The 14,156-nt window shown below is 41.4% G+C and overlaps 1 protein-coding gene across 5 annotated transcripts; it reads right to left on the reverse strand.

The window, feature by feature from the left end:
• Positions 1–285: 285 nt before the first annotated feature.
• Positions 286–14,009, reverse strand: DNAJC12 (DnaJ heat shock protein family (Hsp40) member C12). Of its 5 annotated transcripts, none has more exons than XM_042033414.1 (6): positions 13,771–14,009; positions 9,524–9,642; positions 6,416–6,494; positions 4,595–4,734; positions 3,171–3,372; positions 286–1,403 (listed from the first exon to the last, which is right to left on the reverse strand). In XM_042033414.1, exons 1-6 carry the CDS (start codon positions 13,802–13,804, stop codon positions 1,309–1,311), a joined length of 669 nt encoding a protein of 222 aa, XP_041889348.1. In that variant the 5' UTR covers positions 13,805–14,009; the 3' UTR covers positions 286–1,308. The 5 variants fall into 5 exon arrangements, with proteins under 5 accessions (XP_041889348.1, XP_041889346.1, XP_041889350.1 ...); XM_042033412.1 differs by having other exon boundaries at positions 13,738–14,009; XM_042033416.1 differs by lacking the exon at positions 13,771–14,009 and adding an exon at positions 13,473–13,715.
• Between the last annotated feature and the right edge of the window lie 147 nt (positions 14,010–14,156).

A 14,156-nucleotide genomic window follows, 5' to 3' on the forward strand; every position in this document is an offset into this window, starting at 1 on the left:
TGGGTCACAGTCTGTGGCAAACAGGCCCCAAAAAAAAGCAGAACAGTAAGTAACTCAGGCAGCACAGCATGGCCAAGCCACACACATCACTCCAGGGAGAGAGACATCAGATTGTTTCCATGTGGGGACAACACTGGACTTTCCAGGTTACACTTTCCATTGCACTGCCCAGGATTCATAACTGGATTCCTCAAACTTTTACCCCCTGAGGTGACAAATAACAAGAAATTCCAAAGGAATCGCTGTGGTGGGTGGAGGATTTAATTAAAAGATGAAAGCAACCCCTTTTCTGTATGCATGCAGTTTTATTTGCTGCTGATGGAATTATCTGCCTGCACAAAACCACACTGTCAATACCTGACATATTAGCCATGTTTGCAAAGAAGAAAACAAACACAAATAAACAACAATGTGGAATTTGAAAAGTTGCCCAAGGTATCAAAAACTTTTCATATGAGATTTTGTACACATTAGTGCTGACTAGTCTGAGTTTTCATTCCTCCCTGTACAAAACCCTGATAAAACCATGTCTAGCACACCTGAGCAAGGAGGGAAATTACTATGAAGCCACAGGAAAATGCTGGCACACATACACAGGGGATCAGTTTTCCACCAATACATCTTAAAACAAAAATTGCTATCTGGAGAAGTAAAGTTCTGGAACTGCCTTACAAAATAAATAGCTGGTGCAAAAAGTGTTCTTGTTAAGGTAGTAAACAAGTGATTTTAAGGAGTGCTTGATCTGTCACAGATCCTTCTTCACAAATAACCTTCTTATTTCATCTATAGCATAAGATCACAATTCTCCTACAAGTTAAGTTTGTAATGAGTACATTATAAATCACTGCAGTGAGTACAATGCAATGGAGAAGTGAAGCAGAACACAGTGTTGAGAGATAAGCACAGTTCTGTTTACAGTTCATTGTCATACAGCTTTTGAAAGATCCTTGCTGAATAGGATACCCTGGAGTCCAGGGTTCTACTGAGAGTATATTTTTTATAACATCACACTATTGAGAGAAATATTAATCACTACAAAATATTTGAGAATACAGGAAACAATATATAAGATGTTAAATAGTTTCACAAAATCACTTTATGTTAATACTGAAAAGGGCTTTGCTTATTAAACAGAAAAACTTCCATCTGTAATGCTCACAGCATGTGTGATAAATCAGTATTTAGACATTGACTGGAACAACACACTACAATCAAAAAATACAAAATACAAATAACTTATAACTGCTAGCAAAAAAAAAATACTGAACTGTTGAACAGATGATCTCATGCTCTTGTGTGTTTCTCGTTTTAGATCTCATAGTTTCTGAATTTCCTCAGGAGGTCCGATGGAGCATCACCCGACCAGCGGAAACGCAAGTGCCAGTAATTCCCCTCTGAAAACCCTGAGGGGGAAAAAAAAAAAAAAGAGAAAGACAACTAAATTATTATAAACATGCATAAAATTAAATTTTCTGAAATAATCCTTGATAGTCTTCCCAAAAAAAGTAAGCAAAAAAGTGGTCACTTCCAGTGCCCTTGACTAAGCACTGACAAACAGGAGCACCCTGAATTCTTGGCATGTTGGAACAAGAACTCAAACACCAACCTTCAGGATAGAGATCGGCTGGGAAGGGTCCAAAGGAGAACAGCAAGAACCATGGCAGTCCCTAAAGAGGACTCACAAAGGAAAACTGAACAAATTACATTGGCTTAATCTAAGGAAGAAGAGATAGATGGCGATATGATAAATCTGCAAGTACGTGACCTGGGGCCTTTTAATACTAAAATGTCACCTTCCTTTTACAGGAAACTGAATCCTATGAGCAGAATTAGTGTTCAAATCTCTTATTTGGGCTGAAATAGCCACGTAGGGTGGTAGTCCAGAATTAATCCAGGCCAGCAGACAGGAACAGACAATGCCACAGTTTCAAAGTGGAACCCAATTTAATAATTTTTGCTGGACAAAAAAAAGAAGCATTATCAACATCTTAACATCAAGTATAAAGACTGAAGTGCATACAGACCCTGTCAAATACATCACAATATTAACATTTATTAATGTAAATACATGCCACTGGATAAATGAAGTAGGCACTTGATAAGTTTGTTTTTCCCATTCAAACACCTGAAAATTAAATTAAAACTTAAAAAAAAAAAATTGAGAAAGATGTCTGCAAAGAAAATTCACCATTATAAGGAACAAATGATGTTTACTTCAAAATTTTACTGTTCTACAGAGGATGCAGTGATGATTTAACAACCAAAAAAAAAGAGCAAAGAGTATGAAGTTATAGATCATAATTTTTCTAAATCAAATTTTCAGTTATGCCTGGCATACACTTCTTTGTAGAATGTTCTTATCTATTTTCTGCATTCCACAAATGTTTGGGATTACATTAGGTTTTGCTACCCTCACAGTTCACCCTAATTTCCTGTTGAATCAAACGGGGGAGAAATGACAGGACTTTGTTTAACAATAGTTCTCTGCTAACATAGGCCTAAGATTATGAAACTCCTGAAGGATCAGGCAGAACAGAGGATGGCCATGGTATTAAGGAAGCTTTGATCAGGCACAATGACCTAAACCAGAGCCAGGAAGTGCTGACTGGTCGGTGGCACTTCTGAAATACACATTTATTCTGGTGCATACACTATTTAAAAAAAAACAAAACTGTTTGAATACAAAAGAAACCTTCAAGTCTCAAATTTTAGACCTCGTTAACTCATCAGATGCAAACTGTGCAAAAGTACTGAATAATGGATAAAAAACCCCAAACCTAAATATTTTTCTTAACATTTTTAAGCTTTATTTTTAAAAAAGTCATTGAAAATAGTTCCCTTCTCTTCTTACTTTGTATTTTTATATATCAGGAAAACTAATATTTCCATTTTGGTTGAAGCATTTTTTTTCTTCTTCTTCTCCAGTTTCTGGTTTTACTAGCAAACAAACAAGGCAACTTGGTATAGGGAGAAAGAAGCATCTGGAAACTTCAAAATTAAATAAATAACCAAAAGCATAAAACCCAAACCAAAATCCCAACCTAAAACCACATTAAAAAAGCTCCAAGTTGAACACACTGTTCCAGAGAAGAATTTCTCATGACTGAAAGTCCCCATTTCAGGCCAATCCTTGCATACCGCAATTTTCTGTAACTGCTGTTTTTACTTACTTGGGGACTCTGGATTCTTTGAAGACTGTGGTTTCACATCAGGAATTGCAACATCTTCTTGCTCCCTGCTCCCTTCCAACAATCCATCTTCATTGTTTTCAGTCTGTTGGGTCCACATCTCATTAGTTATGTTGTTGGTATTACCAAAGTCAGGAGCTTCCAGCATTTGGTCCTTCTTACCTTGGACAGCCCAGTGCATTGACTGAAGGAACGAAAAAGTAACAAAGAACTAAGCCCTATGCTTTAAAGGGTTTTTAAATTACTTTTTCTTTCTTATATTGCTGTAATAAATGGTTAAACAAAGCACAGTGAGAAGCCTGCAGGTCAATAGGATAGGGGAAAGCATTGTTACATGTCACAAACAGCATTGGAAAGGACACTTTATGTCAGGTGGGGCTGAAGAACAAAATGTACAAATCATCAGAATTCTAAGGGCCTTTTGTCCAGTTTCTTCTGTCATGAAGAAGGCTTTTCAAGAGGGCTTGAATGACTTCAGAAATGTTCATTTTCAAATCTGTCTTTAACTTCAAAGTACCCTTTGAAAGCAAGACAATTAAAAAAGATTTAATATTAAAGTCTGTCAAATAACATCTGTTTGGAACTGAACTAAGCTTAATTGGATATTTCCAGTAAACATTTAAGCTCAGGCATAATGCTGTAGTTGAAGAGTCTCTGACTTCTCTCCTAAGCAGAACTGAGACAGGCAGAATTGACATTGGAAACTTTTATTCACCTGCCTTAAAATATGACCATGTAGCCTTGTAACTATCATTCACTCTAATAAGGCAGGAAAAAAATAATTCTATATTATGGAATTGAGATCTACTAGGGACATGCTACCAAATCTCAATAGCAAAATCAGGAGGGAAAACACCCTAAGAACCCCTGCCTCTGTCACGGGTCACCCCCCTAGCCTAGCAGGGCCCCTCCAAAGCTCTGTGGCAAGCCCAGGGTTCCAAGGAACTATCTTCTGGAGTTTTTCAATGTGATCTTTATTTAATCAGATAGTGTGAAAACCTATCTGATAAGCAATATACCAAAAGGAGAATATATTATAAAAAGGCCCCAGCTTTAACTTAACTTTGAAAAGAAATAAAAGTTTCCTATGAAAGCAAAGTGTGCTGGAGCATTTGATAACAGCCCTAAAGTTACTTAAGCTTTCTATAGCACATATAAAAGCAGCAACTTGATAAATTCACTCTAAAACTACTGGCCTAACACCCTTCTGTGAATGGGCTTCTGAAGCCCTCCAATTTTTCCTGAATTTCCTTAACATCCATAGTGCAAGAATTGCTCTCCACTCTTCCCAAATCCTGGCACTGCAGCAGAAGTGCTGTAACTCACCCCCTCACTCTCTGCAATTTTTTGTCTGGGCCAGCCCTACCTCCCCTCCTCCTGAGGGCCCAAACTCAGCCACCACCAACCGTTTTCACAGAGCTGCTCAGGGCCTCCCACTGCTGGAAGGGGATGGTGACTTTGCTTCGGCGCCAGTAATCATAGCGTGCCCGGCTTTCTTCGTTAGTGAGAGTCTCCTTGGCTTGCTGCAGCTTCTGGAAATTCTCCACTAGGACACAAACCAAAAGGATACTAGAGACAACGCTTGTTCAGCAAAGAAATGAATTCAGATGCAAAAAAGGACCTGCCAGCAACAGCTCAGAGCAAACTAAGTAGAGGAGAAGGCAGAAGGAGAAGCAAGCAACCAAGGGATGTGGTTCTGCTTCCAGCTTGCACAGTTCTGGCTGGCCTTAGGATCACAGCACCACTGGTGGACTGACACCCTTGCAAATCAGGACTAAAATGTTCCTTTGTCTACCAGCTTCAAAAGCTCCTAAATTTGAGAGAAACTTACAGAGTACACAGGTGAAAGGCACAAGTCAGCCCCTGCAGACCCCTTAAAAAGGGAAATTAGAGCAACAGTGCTTCGAAGGAACACACTGAGATCTACAGCAGCACAGGAGTCAGAGCAGAGCACAGCAACAAGAACCTTGAGCAGGGAGAAAAAAAGATGAGCAGGAACTGACAAACAAGAAGAATAATCTAAATATAGTTCAGATTAATTAACTTGTGCATTTTATTAGGTGTGTCTCCTACATATGCAAAAATGTTACCCAGACTGCATGAATGAGAGCTCTCATTTTTCCCTACAGGGTAATTTTTCATGGAATGGTTACTAAGGATGCAGCTGCATGTTACTATTTGTGGAAGGGTTATAAAGATTTACACTTCATCTATGACTCACCTATGTTACAGTGATCTATTATTATTACTATTAGTCATTTATTACAATTTACAAATTAGAGAGATTTCTTCTGAAATACACTACACTGAAACACTAATCAAAATTGATAACTATAAATCAAACAAGAGACAACAGGCTGAGAGAACAATTGTACTAGGTTTCCTTATTCTAGAGTTACTAGTTTTCAACAAATAAAAGGTCTGCTTTATTTACTCCTTATTAAGCTTTAAGCTGATGAAATAAAAAACATACAGTAAACTCTCACTAGTACTGTAAAAAGGTATTTAAAGTAAATAAGACATGTTCAGGTAAAGAGAGCATAAAACATCTCTTCGTGACAAACAAAGCCACTCTGATATTTGGCACTTGGCTCCTGTTTTTTGTTACTCAGCTGTGGTGAGCTCTGCCCAGGGCTATCTATGGTGATGAATGGGTAAGGTTGGCTCCAAATAACTCAGGTGCTGCTCAGCCCTCCCATCTCGGAGGAGCTGCACCCTTTCATCAGCACAAACGTCAGCTGCTGTTCTGCAAACAGAGGCTCCTCGTGGGGCTGGCTTCTCTTCATTTCCAGTCATTAAATTACATTAAAAGAAACTAAAGCACATTTCATGGTTCCTCACGGGCTTGTTCCTGGAAGTAAATTAACTCATTGATGCAAGTGTGGCACTTGAATGCCACTGAGCATGGACGTGCACAAACTGCATAGGTCTAGGAAGGGACACACTCCAGAAATAAATTCTGTATTAAAAGATGTCCTATTGAAGAAAGGAAAAAAATTCAAGGTCCTAGAAAACAAAAAAAATCCAACAAGTGTCTTCCTGCTCTATCACAGACAAGCGTGCAAGTCTTAGAAAGAATATTACAAGCTTGCTATTTAAATAGAATGTGCTAATGCACATGATGATTAAAATATATTGAGGGGAAATAAAGTTTTAAGGCTGAATTTAGTATCTTGGCCATGCTGATAGAAGAAAAAAATCGTTTCTAAATAGGAAAGAATACATACCTGCTTTGGGGTTTCCAGGATGCTTGTCAGGATGACATTCAAGGGCTTTAATCTTATATTCTGCAAGAATTTGTTCAACCTAAACAAAATATTGAGACAAAGTGAGTAAACACAGAAAATATTTGCAAATTTTCTTTTTGAAAGAGGATGGGAAGAACAACAAAGAACACTGAAAGATTTTGTCCAATCCAATTTTACAAGCATTAGTACAAGCAAAGTAGGTAACAACAACCATCTGCCATTGACACTGCTTATTTAATTTCATTTCCACGCATTCATCCTTAGTCTTGTTTTTGTGAGACTCAGTCATCCCATATGGCTCTAGAAAAATGTGCAAAGACATTTGACCACAGAGGGAAAATGCATCACTTCAGTTGCTCTTTACTTTGCTTCATCAACTCTAACTTTCAACGGAGTCTCACAGCAGAAAGCAAAGGCCCTCTGTATTGCTGAAGATCAATCTGTGGGATTAGGTGGCTTCCTCCATATCCTCTTCATAGGAAATTCAGCCAGCACCACATGAGTTTTCCATCTTGGATACCCCAAGATAACTCGCTACATAACCAGCAGTTCACATTCTTTCTGTCAAATTAATTTTCTGTGCAAAAAGGTTGGCTTGCAGTAGAATAGATTTATAATCAATATTAGAATATTGGCATGTATTAGTTTATCAGTTAATTACAAATTCCCACACAGATTGTAAAACCATAAAGTGTTATAACCACTGGAAAAACTAAGACATAGTAACAGTTAAAATACAGGAGGCTACTGGACTGGGCATCAGCTTAGATTTTCAAATATTTAGTGCTTTTCCAAGTATCTTGCTGGTTATCATAGTTCAGAAGCCAAAACTTCTTTATGTCATTCCAGTTCAGCTTAACCTTTCACAATTTGCCCTAAGGTATCAAATAATTACTATTCTTTCCCATACTACAAAGGCTGTTTATACAAATTCCTCATTGTCAAACCATGAGAGCCACATACAATTTAAATTATTTCTTTCGAAGTTAAGTCTTGTAACATTTTTTCTTTAGAATAAAATTACACTCAACTAGCTGACCAAATTTTGTTGGCATATTCTGGGAAAAAATGTGGTCTACGGTGGTATCTCAAGAATTCTACACTTTTCACTCTACTCAGTAGCTTCTTCCAGAGAAGATGTAACATGGTGTATTTACAGTCAGTAAGACACTTAAAAACACATAGAGTGTACAGAGAACTTAGTGAGACTGGTTACTGTATAGCCAGCTACCATCTTCAAAATATAGTTACTTAAAGGGGAACTTTAAAGTTAAAATATGTAAATTATAAAATGGGGTAAAATGTAGCAGAGGGGTAGCATGGAAGTCTTCAGCTTAAAAGAAAAACCAGTAGAAAGAAAAGTTTATAGGAAGTTTATACAACACACATGAAATTTATATAAAATATATAGTGAGGTGTTTTACCAAGAAAGGTATTCAATACCCACTGTATACGAATAGCATTGCTCTTAAAGAAGGATGTAGATTAAATCTCCCCTCTTCCTGCCACATCTGAAGATGAAGTAGGTGTCTGTGAGCTCAATTCTACCAGTAACCAACAATGAACCTGGTTTGTGTTTTTGAGTACAGCAAAGAATCTGTAGAAATGGAGAGTATTTCTGCTTAAATTTAACCAGGTCCAACCAAGACCAGGATATTCAGCAGCTTAGATAAAGTGCTGCAGCAGGGAGTGTGCTGTGTATGCCTAAAGCAGCCTGTGCCAAGTACTTGACTCCTGTACAAAGTAGTGAGATTGCAAAATCCCTGTAATGCTCCAAATTTCTGTGAGACCCCAGAAGAGCTGTGCAGGGTCCTGAGGGGAGGTGATCCTGGGGCTCAGTCAGCCTGGGATCTCGGAGTTCTTTCTCTCAAGTCAAAAAACAGTGCAGCAACATCTGCTGCTTCTCCCAACAAATAATACCTGACAGCTTGTTTTTCAGGACCCATTAGGATTTATTCCAGCTTTTTAATTTCATTTTTAAGCAATTTGAAAAATCATTATCAGATGTACCTGAACTGTTCATTAATTGCTAAGCCCTTAAGGAATTAGTGTGAGGTAGAAAACAAGAAATAGCATCTGCGAAACAAGGCTGCGTGGAGACTTGAGCACTGCCCTCTGCTGGGATCATTTCTAAGAGTTTCTTCAGGAAAAGCTTTACATTTCCTTCTGTGACACACCGAAAATGTTACACCTGATCTTTGTACTTGACCACTAGGACAAGTGAGAGTGTCTGACTAAATTTACTGAGCAAAAGACAGCTTTTATCTCCACTGAATACATCCCTCATTACAGCAGAGTAATCAAAACTCCTCTTCCAAATCAGAAACACAATTCCAGTCAATAGAACAGCTAAGTTTAAAAAAAAAAAAATTAGCATACCAGACTAGCAAAGAAAAAAAAGTTATATGGACACTTCTAACATGATGCACACTTGTTTTGACTGCAAATCACTCAAAAATTGCTTAGCTAAATCTCATTATAAAGCATGTATCTGCTACCAAAACAAATTAGTAAAATTAGTATTTGAATGTCATTAAAACAGCCTTTAAAAGACATTAATATGGTAAATGATAGAGATATTGTTTTTGTATTCATCTGAACCAGTGAATACATTTTAAAAAATATTGTAATATGTATAAAGCTCAAGAAACTCAGCAGCATTATCAGTGCCCTAAAGCTATGAACTTTCATTGTATTACTTATACATAAATAGCTCCTATTCAATTTTCAAAACCAGTAATACATATTCCAAACTATTATTTGGATGCTGTCAAACACATGCAGTTGGCTCCCGACTCATAACAATCTCACATGTTGATCTACACTGATAAATAACCCGTTACTTCAGCTCTCTCCACAATCCAGTTCTACGTGGCACTTAAAATCTAAGCCTTACTCCAGGCTCTTAATGTCGGTACACAAAGGAGAAAATTGCGCTTCGCAAGGGAGAGCCTACAAGTGGCAATAAAGAACATTCCCAAGCCATTTCAAATATTCGTGCCCGCAGAGAAATAACTGCAAATTCCCTGCAGACACACGAGCACGTTCAAACTGTGAATAAGCTGGCGGGGAGGGAGAGGCTCTTACCGTCGCTAGCTCATCGCATCCCAGCAAGTTGTAGTAATCCTCCAGGTCCTCCGGGTTGCAGTTCAGGATCGCATCCATCGGCACCGGTCCAGCGGGCTCTTTCCAGCCGGCAACGGAGGCTGCGGAATACAGCGTCAAGTCAGAGCTCACGCAGGAGTTTGAAGCAGCCCAGGGCAACAGGCAGTTCCCAGTCCGGTGCACAGCTCCGTGCGGCGCTTTTGAACGCTGGCAGCTGGCACGCACGGATCTGGGGAGTTCCCCGCTGCCATTGGTCCCCGCACGATGCCAACCCGCCCGCACAGACCGGCTCTCGGCAATGCTGCCTGGGATTTGTAGTTACCAGAGTCACCTCAGCGTTAAACTCCCGTGTGGCTCCCGGCCAGACCGCAGAGTTCTGGACACTGAGATGTGGCAGAGACTTCGCTCACGCCATTACCTATGCAGCCCCTGCAAACCAGGCACACACCGAGAGACTTCCCTGCACCTGAGCCATTTTTTGCTCAATTCTTATTTGCAACTTTTGCCACCATCTTTGACCAGATGATTAAATGGGTAATTAGAGAAAAGAGTAAGGATTACTTCCAAAATAACTATTACAGGGTGCAAAGTTTGGAGAACCAAGTACCAACTTGCCAAGGTCTGTCAGAGTTCTACCAGTCAGCTCAACGAAAAGGGGGTAACCTTCACTCTCTGAAGGCTTCCTTGGGCACATACACACTACTCCTCAAAACAAAAACAGCATCTGTACATCATTAGCATGTCTGACAAAATAAAACTACCCATAGACACGAAATACTCACTGTCTACTACCAAATTAAAAACTCCTCCTCAAGCTAAAGTACTTTCAGACTGCATATTGAAGGTCTGTACTGTGTGCAAAACATGTTCCTCATTTTACATTGAGGTGAAATACCTTTAAGGTACCACGGCCTCTGCCCAGCAGAGACTCTGGACATGTTTGGTGTCACCCATGACCTGTTTGATTTCAAAAGATTATTTCCTAAGTGTAATATAACCATGTGCTGAAGTCTTTCCCCTGGAGCCTTAGGAGTTCTGATTTTACTTTTCCCACCCCTGCAAGATCTCTGTAACCCAAGACATTTCATGTCATTAAATCCTGATGATTCTTTAACAATTACAAATAGATGCTGTGAGTAATTATACATTTCTAGATGCAGTGATCTTGTAGGAGAACAGATTCCCAGGATGCGACCAAGGCTGGAACACGCCATGTGTCAATCAAGGAAGGACCCAGTGGTCTCAGAGCTATTTATGAATAACAAATAAAGAATTTTTGCATCCACAAGTGCTTTATTATCTGCATTATTGATGTTCTGCAATGACATTTAATATTAATCTTCCACCACTTTCTCTTCAAGGCCACATTGTCTGAAATTTTCTACTTTTACTGCATGTTCAGATAGCCTACTAAGATTATAAAATACATAAAGTAGATAAAAGAAGGAATAATATAACAAGAAAAAGCACAAGCCTTGGTGAAACCATTTAAATCTGATAGAAAACTCTACCACCATATTTTTCTGAGTAAATAAAACAATAGAAATTCTTTTTAAACATCACTACAAGTGGAAGAATTAGCAATTACAAATCTATCTCCATCATTCATAACTTTATAACCAGAGAAGTATTGGAAAGAAAAAAAGTCTTTTAACAAGAGAACATGTAAATATTTAAATAGGTTGTACTCTGGGGGAGGACAAAAAACAAACAGCTGTCCCTCCTCCCAACAGCATTCCTGATATCCCTTCCTTTTCCCTTGTATGCCTTTCGTATTTGCATAAGGTAAAAGGGAAGCTCTTTAACCCTTTTCCCCTCCAGCCTTCAGTGGCTATTTCTGTGCTGCCAGGCAGCTGCACATCCAAGGGCTGCACTCCAGTGACAAACATGAGACCTGCCAACTGTGTGTTCCACGGGAATGTGCTCCCTGTGAGCCTCAGTCCTTCCTGTACTCATCTGGTCGGGCCACACAAACCAGGGCTCTGATCCAAAGTGCAGCAGTGCCCCTGCCCCTCGAGATCCCGGTGCTTGGGGCACAAAGGCTCCCACAGCACCGGCTGCAGGTTTGTGTCTGGAGGACACAAAATACACTGAATAATAATTCAGGCTTTTAGTGCTCCTACTGACTTCAGAGGGGCAACTCCCAAAGCATCATCAAAAAGGAGAGCAAGAGCACCCATATGAAATATATGGAAAAAATACAAATATTAGCCCCAGGACATAAAGTTCATTTAAAAGGGAATTGCAGCACAGGAGATGCCACAGATTATTGCCTACACATGCTGTGGCTAGTGTTGCTCAGGATGTACAAACTGTTCTGGAAGAGAGGAAGTCTCATATTTGTTCTCTGTACCCAGTCACCAACAAAAGGTGTCTCTCAGTCCTAACACATATTGACAATTCTGTTTGTTTAGAGCCAAGAGCAAAATGAAATTCTGCTCCAGTGTAACAGGACATTTACTAACAACTTGTAAAAGTCATAAATGGCCCTTTAAATGAAACAGTAAGATCTGGAAATCTCTATTTGAATTTATTCCTGTAAAATACATCAAATCTTCCGGGACCAGTTCTTCTCAACTGACTTGAGGGGTTTTGCTTCCTGAGGGGAGAGAACACATTTACAAGAAGTCCAAGATACAATATACCTCATTCAAGTTTTGCATGTTTTGCCCCATCCTTGTCCTCACATAAGCTCAGAGCTGCAGTAACATTAGAGGGCCCAAGCACTGCCAAACTGACTGCCCAAAATAAGGGTAACTCCTGCAACACCATCGTTGCAGTGGAGAAACTGCAACACGGAGAAACTTCTGCAGTATCAGAGGTGGCTTTAGGATCCCTGAGTCACTCCCTCATCGATATCTTCACGGAAAGCCTCACATCCTACATCTACATCACTTGGATAATTTCGTCCTTAGGACACAGTCTTCACACAACCACCAAAACAAAAAGCCCCACCTCCCCTTTATATGCTGACAAAAGCATCTTGCAAGTGCTTTTTAAGAATTATAAATCTTGCCCTAGCTTCCAGAAGGAAAAACAATGCTTGTATACAAAGTTGCATAGAATAATAAAAACTTTCTGATTCACATCTGGTTACTCTGCAGCTTGTTTCAAGAAGCAGGTAGCGTGAAAAACAGTATGTACTTATTTTTCAGGGTTGTTAATACCTGAAAGAACCAGAAAAAAACCCCACCTCCTTCCCCCTACAAAGACTACCTATAAAGTTAATTATCCATAAAGTAATCCCTTTTGAACCCATACGTATCAAAACTTTTAACTCCAAGGGTTTTTTTTAAAGCTGTTGGTTATCAAGGCCTGCAAGGGGGACATTCTACCCGTCTAACTTGGGTCTTATGACTAAATTTAGGAATTCCATTGTATTAAACCCACTAAAACTATTCTGCAAATAGCTTGTGATGTTGAACAGTAACAAAAAACCAATATTTAAATTTATATCCACGAAGTTTAGACCAAAATTCTCTGTTGGTGGCAGTCCCGGGTGAAAGGCCAAGTTCTACCCAGTCCAAACTCCCAGGTGGAAAGAAACTACGCCATGGAAAATCCACGCGTGGCACCTCCTGTTCGCTGTGCAGTGATGGTCCCGCTCCAGCGCCCAGGTGGGGCACTAAGTACTGCTCCTACACTCCACATAACAAAAGAGATCACTGGGAAGCCAGGCAGACCAGCCGCGTACACCCCTGCAGGGTACGGGAAACACAATGAAGTTGGGGCCGTTCCTCGAGCAAATCCCAACTCTCGCCGCTTACCGGCAGGTCTCTCCTACACCACGCAGGCTCCATTCCTACAGCAGCAGTGGTTTAGACGGGTGCTGGCCCCCCAAAAAAAGCTCCTGCATCCCAGGAGCTCAAGTACCGCGATGTAGAATCCCAGGTGGGGCTAATGTGTTATCCCGGAGAATAAGGGGCAATACCTTAGAGCATCCCTGCCAAGAGCCCGCGGTGCCGCTGAGCTCCCTTAGCAGACAGGCAGCGGCCGTGCCCTGTGAACACCCTCACCCTCAGCTCAGGGTGCTCAGAGAAGCCGCTCCGAGTCCCCCGGCCTCGCTCTGCGGCTGGGAACGGGCTCAGGGGGCCGCCCTACCGGGCAGCTTCCCCCGGCCAAGGTGCCGCACAGCCTAGCAAAGGGCTCTGCAGCGGGGAGCTCGCTCCCGGGAAGGGGCACTGTCTATCCGATACCCTGACGGAGAGCGAGCCCTGAGGGCTTCTCACGCGGCTGGCGAGGAGCGAACACCGGAGCCGCCATTTGCCGGGAGCCGCCGGCCGGGGAGCGCAGAGGAGCCGCGCGCCGTCAGCGCTCCGCAGCGGGCGGGCTGTGAGCGGCACGCGGCAGGTACGGGAAGGGAGGGCACGGGGGCAACTCCGGGCGGCCGGGCCGGGTCGGGCCGGTCGCGCCCCTCAGCGTTTCCCCAGGGTCTTCACGCCGCCATTGCGAAGCCAGCTAAGGGAGGCGGGCGTGAGGCGGCACGAGCGCCACGTGACACCGGCAGCGCCCCCGGTCACGTGCCCTGGTTTGTTGTTGCCCGGTCACGTGCCGTGGTCACGTGCGGCGGCGCTGCCCGCGGTGGGCGGGGGGGGCCGGGCGCGAGGGGGGCGGC

The sequence above is a fragment of the Corvus kubaryi genome, unplaced genomic scaffold, assembly GCF_017639235.1.
Source record: "Corvus kubaryi isolate FWS band 111438036 unplaced genomic scaffold, C.kubaryi_AGA036_p1.0 37357, whole genome shotgun sequence".
NCBI lineage: Eukaryota > Metazoa > Chordata > Aves > Passeriformes > Corvidae > Corvus > Corvus kubaryi.